General features: G+C 41.3%; 1 protein-coding gene across 1 annotated transcript in view; it reads left to right on the top strand.

The window, feature by feature from the left end:
• The window catches only part of SHOC1 (shortage in chiasmata 1), a 63,954-nt gene extending 54,917 nt beyond the window's left edge, over positions 1-9,037 (top strand). The window contains exons 25-29 of the mRNA XM_074953515.1: positions 1,103-1,477; positions 4,883-5,034; positions 5,949-6,215; position 7,299; positions 8,943-9,037. Coding sequence (XP_074809616.1) covers positions 1,103-1,477; positions 4,883-5,034; positions 5,949-6,215; position 7,299; positions 8,943-9,037 — 890 coding nt within the window. The remainder of the gene's footprint in view (positions 1-1,102; positions 1,478-4,882; positions 5,035-5,948; positions 6,216-7,298; positions 7,300-8,942) is intronic.
• Positions 9,038-15,257: the final 6,220 nt, after the last annotated feature.

The raw sequence follows: 15,257 nt of genomic DNA, 5'->3' as shown, positions 1-15,257 counted from the left end.
CCCACAATAGGCAGTGCCCTGTCTTTAGTTACCACTTTAAATTTGCAGCACAGTTTTGTTCAACTTTTGGTTAGGGCCATCACTACCAACTGCAATCAGTGGGAGTTGACGGCACAAAGTACTTCATGTGACTGGGCCCCTGGCGCGAAAGGGTAAAATTTCAGTTCAAGGAAGGTGAGGATGGTGTGATGGGTAACATTCCTTCCCTCCTTGCAGACGTGGGAGTTGTGTTTGCATTGTGTCTCCAGTGTTCAAATTATTGCGGGCAGCACTCCAGCCCCTTACCATTTCCATCAGTGGACTCTTTATATCAAGCTGAGTTTGTTGTCATTTAAAACATATTCTAGTTAGCCAATGCAAAGCCAGTGTGAGTGAAACACATTGATTTTACATCCTACTTCAAAAAAAAAAACACAGGGAGAACACAGATGTACTTAAAATGCAAAAGGTACTCATTTATCCAGAGCCAAACACCATCAGGGATTTTAAAAAAGGGCTTCTTTGTAAATAGGACAATGTCCTCTCCTTCATTTTCCCCCGAGAACTACAATGTATTCTCTTAACACAAAAACGGTCCTAACTAGAGACTTAAAAGCAACATTAACATTTTCAGTCTGTGTAAATATTTAATTTCATTATCTCCAGTATCTCCTGAAATAGCAACTTCTGCTTAAACCACCCATTAGAAGAATGTGGGAAAACATGAAAATTAAGAACAAGTTTCTAAATGGTTCACAGAAGAACAACTACCATTTAATTTGACTTCAAAATATAATGATGTTTATACATCTGGATTGGAACTGTATTTATTATTACTAGGGGCAAATCCTGGTCCCACTTAAATCAATGAGAATTAGGCCCTTATGGGGAGATTTTCAAAGGCAAAATTGAAAGTTAATGGGAGTTAGATGCCCAACTGCCATTTGTATCTTTAAAAATCTACCCCTTAGTGCCTGTCATAATATCCCCATTCTGAACGTACCAGAAGGACAGTAAGGTTCCTTGTGCTGCAGAGTCTGAAGGTTGCATATAGAGATTTGTGACAGCACTTGTGAACTTTTCAGTCTACCGACTGTACTTGTATAAACTGTACTTCTTACAGGGTCACGCTCCGACAGACAAGCTGAAATAGAGAATCGAAAAACTGGACCAGCCATTGAACTTATTGGGAACTGCTATGAAAAACTGGAAGCAGCAAAAATATGGATTGAAGACATAATGCAAGTCCAGGAAAGTCACCTTATTGTTATAGAAAACAGTCACATTTTTAACCTTAGCAAAAGAGAGCATGCAGAACTTTCTCATCTGCAGCGTTTCGGTATATCCATATTGGAAGAAGTGGTTGATGGAAAAGCAAGATTAGAGATTAAAGGTCCCCCTGGTGCCATAATTGATGCAGTGTTTGTGATCGAAAACTTACTGTGTTATGTGCAAGAGAATAATAGAGTCAAACAAGAGGAACTGCTGCAGTCAGAGGGTCAGTGAAGTTAAGAGAATAAAAACAAATATGAAGCAGGGAATATAGTGCCAATCTATAAAAAGGGAAATAAGGACAACCCAGGGAATTACAGACCAGTCATCTTAACTTCTGTACCCGGAAAGATAATGGAGCAAATAATTAAGCAATCAATTTGCAAACATCTAGAAGATAATGTGATAAGTAACAGTCAGCATGGATTTGTCAAGAACAAATTGTGTCATATCAACCTGTTAGCTTTCTTTGACAGGGTAACAAGCCCTGTAGATAGGGGGGAAGCAGTAGACGCGGTATATCTTTACTTTAGTAAAACTTTTGATACTGTCTTGCATGACCTTCTCATTATCAAACTAGGGAAATGCAACCTAGATGGAGCTACTATAAGGTGGATGCATAACTGGCTGGAAAGTCATTCCCAGAGAGTAGTTATCAGTCGTTCACAGTCATGCTGGAAGGGCATAACGAGTGGAGTCCCTCAGGGATTGGTTCTGGGTCCGGTTCTGTTCAATCTCTTCATCAATGATTTAGATAATGGCATAGAGAGTACACTTATAAAGTTTGCAGACAATACCAACCTGGGAGGGGTTGCAAGTGCTTTGGAGGATAGAATTAAAATTCAAAATGATCTGGACAAACTGGAGAAATGGTATGAAGTTAGCAGGATTAAATTCAATAAGGACAAATGCAAAGTACTCCACTGAGGAAGGAACAATCAGTTGCACATACAAAATGGGAAATGATTGCCTAGGAAGGCGTACTGCGGAAAGGGATTTGGGGATCATAGTGGACCATAAGCTAAATATGAATCAACAGTGTAACACTGTTGCAAAAAAAAGCAAACATCATTCTGGGATGTATTAGCAGGAGTGTTGTAAGCAAGACATGAGAAGTAATTTTTCACTCTAGTCCATGCTGATTAGGCCTCAACTGGAGTATTGTGTCCAGTTCTAGGCACCACATTTCAGAAAAGTTGTGGACAAATTGGAAAAAGTCCAGAGAAGAGCAACAAAAATGATTAAAGGTCTAGAAAACATGACCTATGAGGGAAGATTGACTAAACTTCAATCTTTGTTTAGTCGGTTTGTTTAGTCTGGAAAAGAGAAGACAGAGGGGACAAGATAACCATTTTCAAATACATAAAAGATTGTTACAAGGAGGAGAGAGACAAATTGTTCTCCTTAACCTATGAGGATAGGAGAAGAAGCAATGGGCTTAAATTGCAGCAAGGGAGGTTTAGGTTGGACATTAGGAAAAACTTCCTAACTGTCAGTGTGATTAAGAACTGGAATAAATTGCCTAGGGAGGTTGTGGAACCTCCATCATTGGAGATTTTTAAGAGCAGGTTAGACAAACATCTGTCGAGGTGGTCTTGATAATACTTAATCTTGCCATGAGTGGAGGGGACTGGACTAAATGACCTCCTGAGGTCCCTTCCAGTCCTATGATTCTACGTATGAGTGTTATCCATATTTAGATGAGCTCGTATTTCAGTGTATATGTATGAAGAATATACAATAGGGTCAGATTAATCCATGTGCTTAGATACTATGGTAATGGGCACTATGGAAAGCCTTGAAAGACTGTGTGTTAGTTTGTTGACTTCAGTTGATTTACTGTGCAAGATTCCAGGGGGTTGCAGTTTACCCTACTGGGCTAGCCATGCTGTTGGAGGCAGACGTGATTGTGCTGCCAGCCCTCACTCTGGGGGTTCCACTAGGAAAGGCAGCCTGAAGGCTCAGACAGCTGTGGCTACCTAGAAAATGTGTGGAATCAGTGCATATCCTTTCTGAGCTGGTCCTGCATACTTTATAAGTAGCTTGTTGCAACTCCCCTCCTGGCATACCTACTGCTATCAGGGTTCCACAGAGAGACTTGCTCTGGTGGGAGTGAATCAAGCCCTGTGACGTCAATATAAAAATTACTGAAGTCAATTAAGTCAATTAATTGATTTCAGTGGAGTTACAATAATTAATTTGAAACCAGTACCAAAGACCACCTCAATGGGCAACTTCCTGTCTTTGAAAGATCCCTGTTTTCCAGGTCAGTTTTATTTGGCTTGTAGTTAAAAGCCACCCTTATTAGGCAACCATTTTTCCTGGTCATTTGGATGGTCATTTAAAATGGGCTCCATGGTATGAAAGATAGATACACAGTGAAGATGATACATCCTGTGTCTCTTCTGTTTCTGACTTTTTTCATTAGTTCCTTTGGTAGAATTTAATTTAACAGACATAATATATTCAGCAAATGTAAATGTAAGCTGTAAAGTCCTTAGCAAATTTGAATCAGTTAAAGAATTTCTAGATCTGGGCAGATAGTTACTTTATTTAAATGTACAAGAGTGCAGAAAGGTGCTGTAGTGCAATGGTTCTCAACCATGGGTCTAGGGTCCCCTAGGGGGCCACGAGCTGGTTTCAGGGGGTCCGCCAAGCAGGGCCAGCGTTAGACTCGCTGGGGACCCAGGGCAGAAAGCCGAAGCCCCACCACATGGGGGTTGAAGCCCAGGGCCCTGAGCCCTGCCACCCAGAGCTGAAGCCTGAGCAATGTAGCTTTGCAGGTGCGCCTGCGGCAGGGGCCCCAGGCAATTGCCCTGCTTGCTGCCCCCTATCGCCAGCCCTGGCTTTTATATGCAGAAAAACCAGTTATAATTGTGGCACAGGTGGGCTGTGGAGTTTTTGTAGCCTGTTGCGGGTGGGTTGGGCCTCAGAAGGAAAAAGGTTGAGAACCCCTCCTGTAGTGTCCATATCCAAAGTTCACTGAACTCAGCGGAAGCCTTTCCAATTACTTCTGCGAGCTCTGTATCAGGCCCCAAATGTCCTTGATGGTTTTTTAAAACAGAAATCTTAAAAGTAAATCTAATTTAACAGTAAACTCACTACTTACTGGCAAAAAGAAAAGGAGTACTTGTGGCACCTTAGAGACTAACCAATTTATTTGAGCATAAGCTTTCGTGAGCTACAGCTCATTTCATCGGATGCAGTATCCGATGAAGTGAGCTGTAGCTCACGAAAGCTTATGCTCAAATAAATTGGTTAGTCTCTAAGGTGCCACAAGTACTCCTTTTCTTTTTGCGAATACAGACTAACACGGCTGTTACTCTGATACTTACTGGCAATAAGCAGTTAATCCTTACAGCACAAAAGAAAAAAAGAGTATCCCAACCTCCCTCAGTAGAATTCTTAAGTCATCACTGCCCTCATCAAAAGACCCTGTAAAGGAGGAGCCTGGACCGAGATGACCCAAACAACTTGCTTTGGAGAATATGTAACACTCCTCTCTCTTAACTAAGCAACTAAAATAAAATATTAACTTCCTCCTCCACTGACTTTGCTGCACTTGGGGTGAGTTTAACAATCTGAAAATCTTATATTATTATTATTATTATATCCTGTTACTTGTGTCTAGGCCGACTGGAAACTAATTATCCTCCAGAAAAACTCCGAGACAAGACAAGGGATACCAAAATGCATTACCAGATCTCAGAAGCAGACTTATACTGTCAGGAATTCAAGGACCGAGAAAAACAGTTTGAAAAAGCTGGGCTTTGTGTTCTCAAGGTAAAGAGAGTGTCCTTGGTAAAAAGAATCTGAAGAAATCTTAAGGTATTAGACATTTACAAGAACCTGGATGGAATTAAGAAGGATACATTTTCAAAAAAGAAAAAGATCAAAATCAATCAGTTCCTTATAATACTTGAATGATCTTAAGTGAAATTGCAAATGAAACCTAGCTTTATTGCTCAATTAAGATGACTGTTCAGAAAATGTTACAGCTGATCATTCAGAAAGATGCAGTTAAATCCTTATTTACCATTTTAGAAGGCACCATATGTTTGTTTTATATTTTGAAGCCTCAAGTGCTCAGTTATAGTGAATTCTCAGGGATCAAGGGGCTGATTCTGCTCCTGATGTAGTCAATAGTAGGTTCTAGGCTCTACTTTAATGCATGAAGGGAACACAAAGATGTACAGCATATACATAGAGAAATATAATCCTCTCTAGTAGATACATTCTCTGTGGGAAGGCGGGAGTATTGTCTAATGAAGCATTTCTCAAACTGGGGGTCCTGACCCAAAAGGGTGTCGCAAGCCTATTGTAGGGGGGGCGGGTCACAGTATTGCCACCCTTACTTCTGTGCTGCCTTCAGAGCTGAGCAACTGGAGAGTGACAGTTCCTGACCAGGTGCCCAGCTCTGAAGGCAGTGCTACCGCCAGCAGGAGTGCAGAAGTAAGTGTGGCATGGTATTGGGGCGGAGGGTGTCAGGTCAGCACTTTATTAGAGGGGGTCGTCACAGCCTGAAATACTTTCAAAGGGGGTCCCAGCAAAAAATGTTTGAGAACCCCTGCATCAAGAAGAATTTACTTGATGTACAAAGACCACCTCTCATGCTGCATTAGAACTCTGATTAGGCTTCCAAACATGCACAGTATCTTGTCTCTAAAAAAGATTTATTTAATGACTTTCCATTCCAGCAAAGCTCTAAGAATTTTCAAGGAGAATTTGGAGGCTTGGCATATAGCTGTCCAGAAGCTCAGGTTGAGGAGACACTTTGGAGTGAATATCCATCCAGCCATGCATTGGATTCATTTGCACCTGACCTCCGGCTCTGTGATTCAGTTGCAAACCCAGATGAATACCGTAGTCTGAATTTTCACCAAATAGCTGGAGAGTTTTCAGGAAAGAGAAGGCCCAGTGCATCATTATCAAACTTAACAGAAAAGGATGTTTTAACAGGTATGGTAAAATCACACACAAGTGCTGAGATTAATCTCTAATTAAACTAAAAATCAGACTATCTGGAAGACTAGGTCACAGATTTTTCTTTAAAATAGTTTTCAAATCAACAGATCAGTTGGTCTTTCATTTTAATTAGCTAATTAGTAGAAAATTCTAAATATTATTTGTATTTTTAATGCAAGCAGGAGTTCCTAGCATTTTAAATATGTGCATTTTTGACTCTAATGGGGAATAGTTTTTTTTTAAATTATCATGACTTTTTTTTTCTTTTGACAAAATATTGAAAAAGCACTAGTGCTCAGATTTCACAAAACTTCTACTTATTCCCATGACCTGTGTTTGAAATTCATTTAATAAACTTACTCAAATTATTTTTAGAAATGTTGACAATTTTTTTTAATAAACATAGACCTAGGACAAAGACAACCACAGGGCTGAAATTGTTTTCACCCGTAGTGTTAAATTTAGCAGCCACAGAAGGCAAAATCCTGAGCACATTAAAGTGAATGGGAGTTTTGCCACTGACTTCAGTGGGGTCAGGATTTCACCCAGACACTTTGTGTTCTCTGACATATATTTGTTATGACATCTATTTTTTGCAGCATCCTGTGCTTGAAGCCCCCTTCTTAGCTTTGCCTCCTGCACCTACCCCTTCTCTGTTCTTGAGTGCTTTTGAAAACCCACTTCTTCAATGAAATTTAATGTATGTATTAATATTAAAATACCCTGTTAACCCTGAAGACATACATTACTCACAGAAGAGACTTCATATCCTTATTGTCTTCACTCTGTTCTTCTTCCCATCCCCTCCTTGGGTGTGCCATCTTCTCCTGTTTATTTTCTCATTTTAGATGGTAAGTTCTTTAAGGCATGGTCTCTCTCTTTTGTAAAGTGTAATGCATATCCATGGCATTTTAAAAGTAATAATTAATAGTAATTACTGATCTCTATCAGTAACTCTCATTGTACCATGCGCCACAGAACCTTTTAAAAATTATGCCTCTCCTCTTCAGTTATTCTCTCTGCCACCCTTACTCAGAGTGAAATCAATAAGACAACTTGCAAAATAAATCCCAAGTAGGAAGGGTGGCAAAATCTGGCCCATTAATGATAATTACAATCTAATTTTGATATTATGGGCCAAATTTAAAAAAAAACACCAAAGCTGAGATTCTTGGACGAACCTGGTTAAGTCCTCATGCAAACTAATGACTAGCTAAATCAGTTTTGTTATATGTGAATTGGCAGCTTTGTGTGCACAAATGAGACCATTGTGTGTTTAAATATGGATGCACGCATGCATGTGACTTTCTTTATTAACCCCTAATTTTTGAAAATTTAGTCCCAGACATATTCCTAATACATTCAGGGGCAAGGAGAGGTCCTGCAGTATTCATAAATGTAATAACTGATTACAATTATTTTACATTTTGATCTCTTCATTGTCCAGTGAAGCTGATGAGATACCTAAGTAATTACACCGAAATCATCTATGAAAACCTGAGTAACTAATTGATATCTTGTTCATGGGGTGGTTAAGGCAAGCTGGCAGTGAACAGGGGAAAAGTTATTTGAAATGTGGTACACTGCTTTTATTTCTCAATCTTTGGGAATTAAGGTGATTATAAGGAAGTTGTAAACAAATCTGCTGCTACTCCTCTCTCCCTGGGTAAGTCTGATGTACAGCGTGGTGGTTAGCAGTACTTCAGTAACTGTAAAAGAAATTGTCTAGTCAGAAGAGAAAGTTTTAACTCCAGTAAACCAGTTCTGTAGGAACCAATGACGTGCCTCCAGGTATCCCACTGTCCTGAAAAGCACTGATCTCCAGTTGAACAGATTTGTGTAATACCAAGAACTGTCATATCAAATCCATACATAAAATAATGAAACTTGATTAAAGCAAGAGGGGGAGATGAGCCGTGGTTTTGTCTTGGCTCTTGGCAGAAAAAGTTATTTTTAATTCACTGTTCATGAGCAAAAATAAAACAAAGACTAGCTCACAAAGCATTGCCCCATTAAAGAAAAATGTCATGCAACTTCCATATTTCAGAAGCTCCTACAAAGTCAAAATAGGCCTTAAAAAATCAGTGTGGGAAGATAAAGTTTTATTAAATCTAAAAACACTTAGGGTCAATGCACCAAGTTTTTTTCTTCTGTAACAGATGAAGTTCCTAGTTAAGTTTTTTTTTTTGTTTGTTTTTCCATATTATGTATTGCTAGGGACAAACAGAATCCTGTACAAAAGACTTACGCAAGATTAAGGAACAAATTTTCAAATATTTTGCTTTTAAAATTATTTGTAATTTTTAAGTGTAGACATTTTTAACTTGAGAACATTAACAGTGTGTCCCTGATGAAAAATTTCTAATTACACATTTATTGAAGAGTCTCAAATGTACTACTCATCTAATATAAAGAAACATTGAAAGCATGCCAAAGTGTTGCAGTCCTTAAGTATATCACAGATTGCTTTTGTAAATTAATTCCCAGTTTAAAGTCACAAGATGTTTGTGCATATACTTCAGTTAATGGAATTTATTCTAAAAATAGTAATCTGTACAGATCTCAGGCTGGTTACAATCTTGTCATTCTTTGTACAGTAGCACGCTATGAAAAGCTACAGCCTGCTATTACTACTGAGAAAAGCATCGCCAAGTCTACACAACTAGGACATTGTTTTGTAGTTATTCACTCCTTTCTTATTTCCCCGCTTTCTTTCATACGTTTAGGCTTTGCACAAGTACCACAGCTCAAAAAAAGGCGACTAACATTTGAAAAAGCCCCTGGAAGAAGTGATGGGCAAACTCGTCTTAAATTCTTTTGAATTAAATGGAGAGTCTTACTACAGATATTTTTTTAAATTAGTGAAAAGTTTCAAGGGAGCCATTTTAAATTTTATAAGTATTTCTGACCCAATTCTCTGGTCATTTTCATATATTGAGAAGTTATTAGGTTAAAGTTTTTGCATGTTTATTAAAAGGGTTTTTTTTAAACATTTTACCAAACAAGTTAGTTACTTAATCTGGAGAATTACAAGGAAAAATGTCTATTCTTAGATGTAAATTAAGATAAATAAAAACTTTTCCACTTTCACATACTGCCTTTCTATAATTTGTTTCCATATCTCATGAATTAATTAAAAAGAACTACATTGTTCTTTACACACACACAAAGGCAAATAAGGGCCTAGAAGCTATACATTTAAACTCTTGAGTTTCCTTGATCATTTCAGTGGGGGGCCTGGGTTTGCTCCTGAGAGTAAGGTGCTGGGCTTCTGAACTTGCAGGAAAAAAGATCCAGAGGCGATTCTGGCAATTATGGGCCAATAAGCCTAACTTCAGTACCTGGTAAATTGGTTGAAACTATAGTAAAGAACAGAATTGTCAGACCGATAAACATGCTATATTGGGGAAGAGTCAACTTTTGTAAAATGCCTCAGCCCCTTCTCCCCACTTCCCCTGGCTCTTTAAGACAACGTGTGGAGAGTGATGCAGTGCAAGAGACTGCTGACAGGTCATCTATCTCACAGAACTGAGCAGGGAGAATGCTGATGAAGCCAACCATGCCCTGGTCCTGCCTCCTTCCAAACTAGTCCCACGCCTGCTTCACCCCTACAGTGAGCTTGTCTAGGCATTTTTGCATCATCTTAAAGCAGGGCTTGAAACCAAGGTAATTAACACCAGTATCCTCCCCCACCCCCTTAACACCAGTGCAGAACATCCATACCTGGGAACTAACCCCAGTGTGTAGCTACAATGCAGTGCAAAAAATCCCTCATGTTGACAAGCCTGGAGTCCCAGTCCCACATTTTACTTACAATGCGGTTTCCATGGAATTATAAGGGAGAAGCTCTTCTCATGGCTGTTTGTTACTCTAAGCAGAGATACTTCCCAATTAGTGCCTCTGTTCCAGAATCACTGGAATAGAGCATCTGGCCATATATTTGTGTTTTAAAAGTAAGCAAGCTGCAACCAGGTTTGGAATGATGTACCCCGCTCCAAGGAAATTTCCCACAAGGTCCCTGAGGCCTCTCAGCACTTCAAAGGCAGCCAGTCCAAGGCCTATACAACCCTTTGAGCAGAGGCTGCTGCTGGCAGCGCTTACCCCAGATATTGGATGGCAACAAAAATTGCTGCTGTAATCTTTAGGTTGAAATATGCCCACTTAATATTAAGTTGTTAAAGATGAGGGTGCAATAAAACCCAACTTAGTTTTCAGGGTCGAGCCTCTAGGTTGGTCACAGGAAATTTATTTAGTAGAGGACAACTCGGCAACACTATAAATGACACAACCAAACTTTATTTAAAATTATGATTAGTTAAACAAACAGGCATACAATTACTACTCACTGTGACAGACCCGGACGAGTGGGGTGCAAGGAGCAGGGAGTGAGAAGGCGTGCTGCTGGAGGACTGAGGAGTACAAGCATGATCAGGCTTCAGGAGGAAGGTCTTGTGGTGAGGATAAAGAAGGTGCTGGGGGGAAGGCAATGGGAAAGTAGCCCAGGGAGTTGTAGATGTCACGCAGCTGATACAGGAGACATTGTAGACAGCTGCTATCCACAGGGCCCTGGGCTGGAACCCTGTGTGGAGGGCGGGCCCGGGTTCCCCCCATCTCCTGATTGGACACAGGAGGAATTGACCTGGTCTGTGAGAAACACCAGAAGGGAAGGTCTATTTTGGAAAGGGATCTGGCCTGTCCCCGACCCACTAGGTGGGACAACAGAGACTGCGGAGCTTGTTCTCTGTTTCCCCCATGCTGGCCAGTGATGAGGTTAGCTGAGTGAATGGCAGGTTTGAGCCTCTAGCAAATGTGGCCAAACTGAGGGCTGCCGTGAACCTCTGAGGTGAGCAAATCTGCCAAAAAGCGCAGGACCCACCAAGGCAGAGGAGGAACTTTGTCACATTACACAATAGTGCAATTACACTGACACTAGATGATGAAATGATGTATCAATGCGTGATCTGTCCACTGACAACAGAGTAAAGTACAGCCTGGGATCTAACTATACCCTTTGGATGTTAATTGAAGTTTTCTCCAGTTTAACAAAACTATTCTTTTTATACCCCATCATAATACTAATTAATATTAAACTGTCCTTTACCACAATTACGTTTCCACCATTTCTTATTGGCTTTTTACATTACACATTATTTAAATTAACATCTGCACCAAAGTCTTTCCCATTCCATCAATATAGACAGCATTTTAATAAAACATTTACAGTTCTTAAAAACACTTTTAAAACCTTGCTCAAAATAGTTGTAACAAAAACATCACCATACCATAACCTTGGCTCATGTCCTTGCTGATTCTTACTTTCCCATAACACTCTGTCTCCAACTTATCTTTGACTTTTTTCACACTAGCTACTTCGATTTCCCAGACTCCGCTACACTTAGGCCCAAAAATAGGCTAATTTAGGTAAAAGTAATTTCTTAACCCAAACAACACTATAGGCTACACTGCTCCGCCCACTCCACCAGTTTCCTCTAGTTCTTCAGTGTCCTCCTGATCCAGCGAAGCAACTTAAACATGTCTGTAACTCTAAGTATGTGCCTAAATCCTTTTCTGGAGCAGGGTCCTTGTGAGTAGTGAGTACTAACAACCGCCCGCGCTTCCTTGGAGGTGGGGGAGGACAGGAGGAAAGAGGCAGACTCTAGAGCTTATTGAATAGGGAACTCAGTTGAGTTTTTAATGGACCAAGCAATGGGACTTTCATCTTTTCTTCCTGCCCTGCCTAAAACACATTCAGCTTAACTGCCCCCTTTCTCAAGTTCATATCACTGCTCCTAGCAATGACCACTTACATCATATAGGATAGTGTATCTCCTTAGTGTTTACACCCTTTAGGTATTTGTAGGCTGTCATGATCACTCGGACCTCCTGCATCTTTCTTTTCCCAACTTCCCCCAATTTGTCTCTAATAAGCACCCCAGCATGAACGCGGTATTCCAGGGGCCGGTGGCCAAGAGCCATAGAAAGGGGCACTATTATGACTGCCTCTACACAGTTGCACTGGCCATTCTTTTGCTATATCACATTACAAATTAATGTATTTGTATTACAGTCGTGCCTCTTAACCAACTGAGAACAGGGTCTCATTGTGCTAGGCACTGCACAGGGTCGAGTCCCTGTCCCTAGGAGCTTATCATCTAAGCAGGCAAGTCAGCCAAAGGATAAGGTAAAGGGATATACAAGCAGATGGCCTGATCCAAAGTCCATTGTAGTCAAACGGGGATTTCCAGGCCCAGACTGCAATTGTCTGTAAACATATTAGTGCCATGATTATTTTTAGAGGGGGAACATGTGCCTGTTTAATATTAGTACCACAAATTATTTCTTGCATTACTTGTGTTCCAAGGTTCTCCATCATAAATTCTCTTCCCCAGCCTAATATATTAACTTACAATTTTCTCTACTTTTGTACTGTTCTGTTTTTTTCTGTCAAGGTTTCTAATAGCTTTAGATCACAGTCTATTGTTTCCGTTAGTATTTCCAGTAAGTCCCATTTTCATATTACCAACTAGTTAGATTTACATTTTTACTCCCTTTTCTAGATATTAATGAAGAGGTCAAAGCAGACCTGGCTCAGTACAGATGCCTGTGGGTAAAACATTAGACACCTTTTCCTGATCCAGTACATCTTATTTTGTTTTTAGTCCCTCAGCCATTTCACAACAAGGTTGAAATGTTCTACCTGTCAACATGGGGTGGCACAATTCTCCAAAAGTCTAGGTTCAGAAGTCTGGGATAGGCTCATACTAGAGCAGGGGTGGGCAAACTATGGCCCGTGGGCCACATCTGGCCCGCAGGACCATCCTGCCCGGCCCCTGAGCTCCCGGCTGGGGAGGCTCACCCCCGACCCCTCCCCCGCTGTCCTCCCTCCCCTGCAGCAACGCCGGCTCGCGGGCAGCGCGGCTTGAGCCCACCCACCTCCCAGGCTTTCAAATAAGCCTGTCCTGCCGCTCTAAGTGGCATGGTAAGGGGGCAGGGGGTGGGGGTTGGTTAAGGGGCAGGAGGCCCCAGGGGACAGACAGGGGGCAGTTGGATGGGGCAGAGGTTCGGGGGGCGGGGCGGTCAGGAGACAGGGAGGGTTGGATAGGGGGTGGGAGGTCGGGGGGGACAGGGAGCAGGGGGTGTTGGATAGGGGGTGGGGTCCCGGGGGGCCTGTCGGGGGTGAGGGTGTGGATAGGGGTCGGGGCAGTCAGGGGACAGGGAGCAGGGTGGGTTGGATAGGGTGTGGGGTTCTTAGGGGGGCAGATAGGGGGCGGGGGCCAGGCTGTTTGGGGAGGCACAGCCTTCCCTACCCGGCCCTCCATACCGTTTTGCAACCCTGATGTGGCCCTTGGGCCAAAAAGTTTGCCCACCCCTGTACTAGAGACTTGAAACTCAAGAGTCAGAATCCTGCAAGACATCCAGCGCAGAATTATAAGGTAAGTAATTTTCCCTTTTTCCTAGTGCTGTATGTCCCACTGTGCCAGGTCTTCCACTTGTCAGTCTTTTACACTAAAGATATTCTGGACCAAGGACTGCCTTTATTTTTGTGGACTCTTAAGCGCTCAGCCTAATGTCACTGCTAAACAAATAGTAAAAAAATTATATCAAATGTACCCTCAAGTGCTATATAAGTAAGACGGAAGACAGAAGTCCCTGTCCTAAGGAATTACAAATCTAAGTGGATGATTAACAAATTATGAAAGGAAGATAGACAAAAAGCAAGTGATTAAGCTGTGAAATTTAACGGACATCTTATTACTTTTCTTGTCAAGGCTAATCCCAGTTTTCATTTTGGAAAGAATCATCAAAATGTAAAGCAACTGACAGCAATGAAAGCTTTTGCCTTAAAAAAGTTATCCTTAGTCCTTGACAGCCACTGAGACCCTTCAGCACCTTCCGGTATCACTCTCCTAATATTTTGAGTGGCTCCTGGTGGATTCTCCAGCACTGGCCATTTTTAAATGAAGACTGGTTGTTTCTCTAAAAAGATCTGTTCCAGTTCAAACAGGAATTAGCGGGGGGGGGGGGGAGAAATCTGCTTTGCATTCTACAGGAAGCCTGTAGAATACAGACCTTTCTGACCTCAGAATATATTTGTGGGTGAGGAGAGAGGCACTATCTGCCATTGTTGGCTCCAGTAGAAGACGACGAAGAGACCTGGCCCCCATTCTTCATCTGAAAAGTTGACCTCTGTGAACACTTGGTGGTTAAAACTGCTGTCATGTTGGAGAGACATATGGATCAGGCTGTGGGATGTAATTCCCTTCTGCAGGAATGGGTGTAGCAATATATGGTTTGCAGAGGAATGTGTGTCAGCTCCAGAACATCAGTATTTGTTCTGTAGCATCTGGTTTAGATGATTTAATTTTTCAGACCCTAAAATATTTAAAGTTTAATGTAATACCTGGGGGTGAGGAACAGATGTAGCAGGATGCTTATACTTGCAGCTTAAAGTCACCTTGACCTTAAGCTTTCACCGAGTACATATTCTGTATCTGAGCAAAATAAATAGATCACCAGAGACAGCAGTTTTGTTTTCAAAAGGAAAATGAGATCCTGGCTCTAAAGCGAGAATTCCTAGAAGTAAATATGCTGAACGATTTCCTCTTGCAAAAGTCCTGCCTCAACAGTGACAATGCTACCAGCAGCTTTTAACTTAAAGTGGGATCCGAAATTGTTGTTATGCAAGTTGCCGGGGAAGGAGGGTTTAGACAAGATCTTTCATATGCAATATTCAGAATCATTATCTTCTGTAGAACTGCAAAACAAACTACCTCCCCCCCACTTTACCCAGAATAGGAGGTGGATTTAAATAGACATTGCAGTCCATTTGCTATTTCTAGCCCATTTTTGTGGTCGCTTGACCAAACCACTTTCTTTCTATTTGCATCATAGATTTGGTAGTGTTTTTGAAAACTCTCCCCCAAACTGCTAAACTCAGGATTCTGTTGCTTCAGTGTAAGACTACAGTTCTGCAAAAACTGTCGTAGATAACCACAGGGACGGGAAAAATACAGCTTCTACTCCCTAGCCTGTATTTGTTC

Source organism: Natator depressus, chromosome 5, assembly GCF_965152275.1.
Source record: "Natator depressus isolate rNatDep1 chromosome 5, rNatDep2.hap1, whole genome shotgun sequence".
NCBI lineage: Eukaryota > Metazoa > Chordata > Testudines > Cheloniidae > Natator > Natator depressus.
Note: the sequence above shows the minus strand (reverse complement) of the source record. Positions and strands in the feature narration are given on the sequence as shown.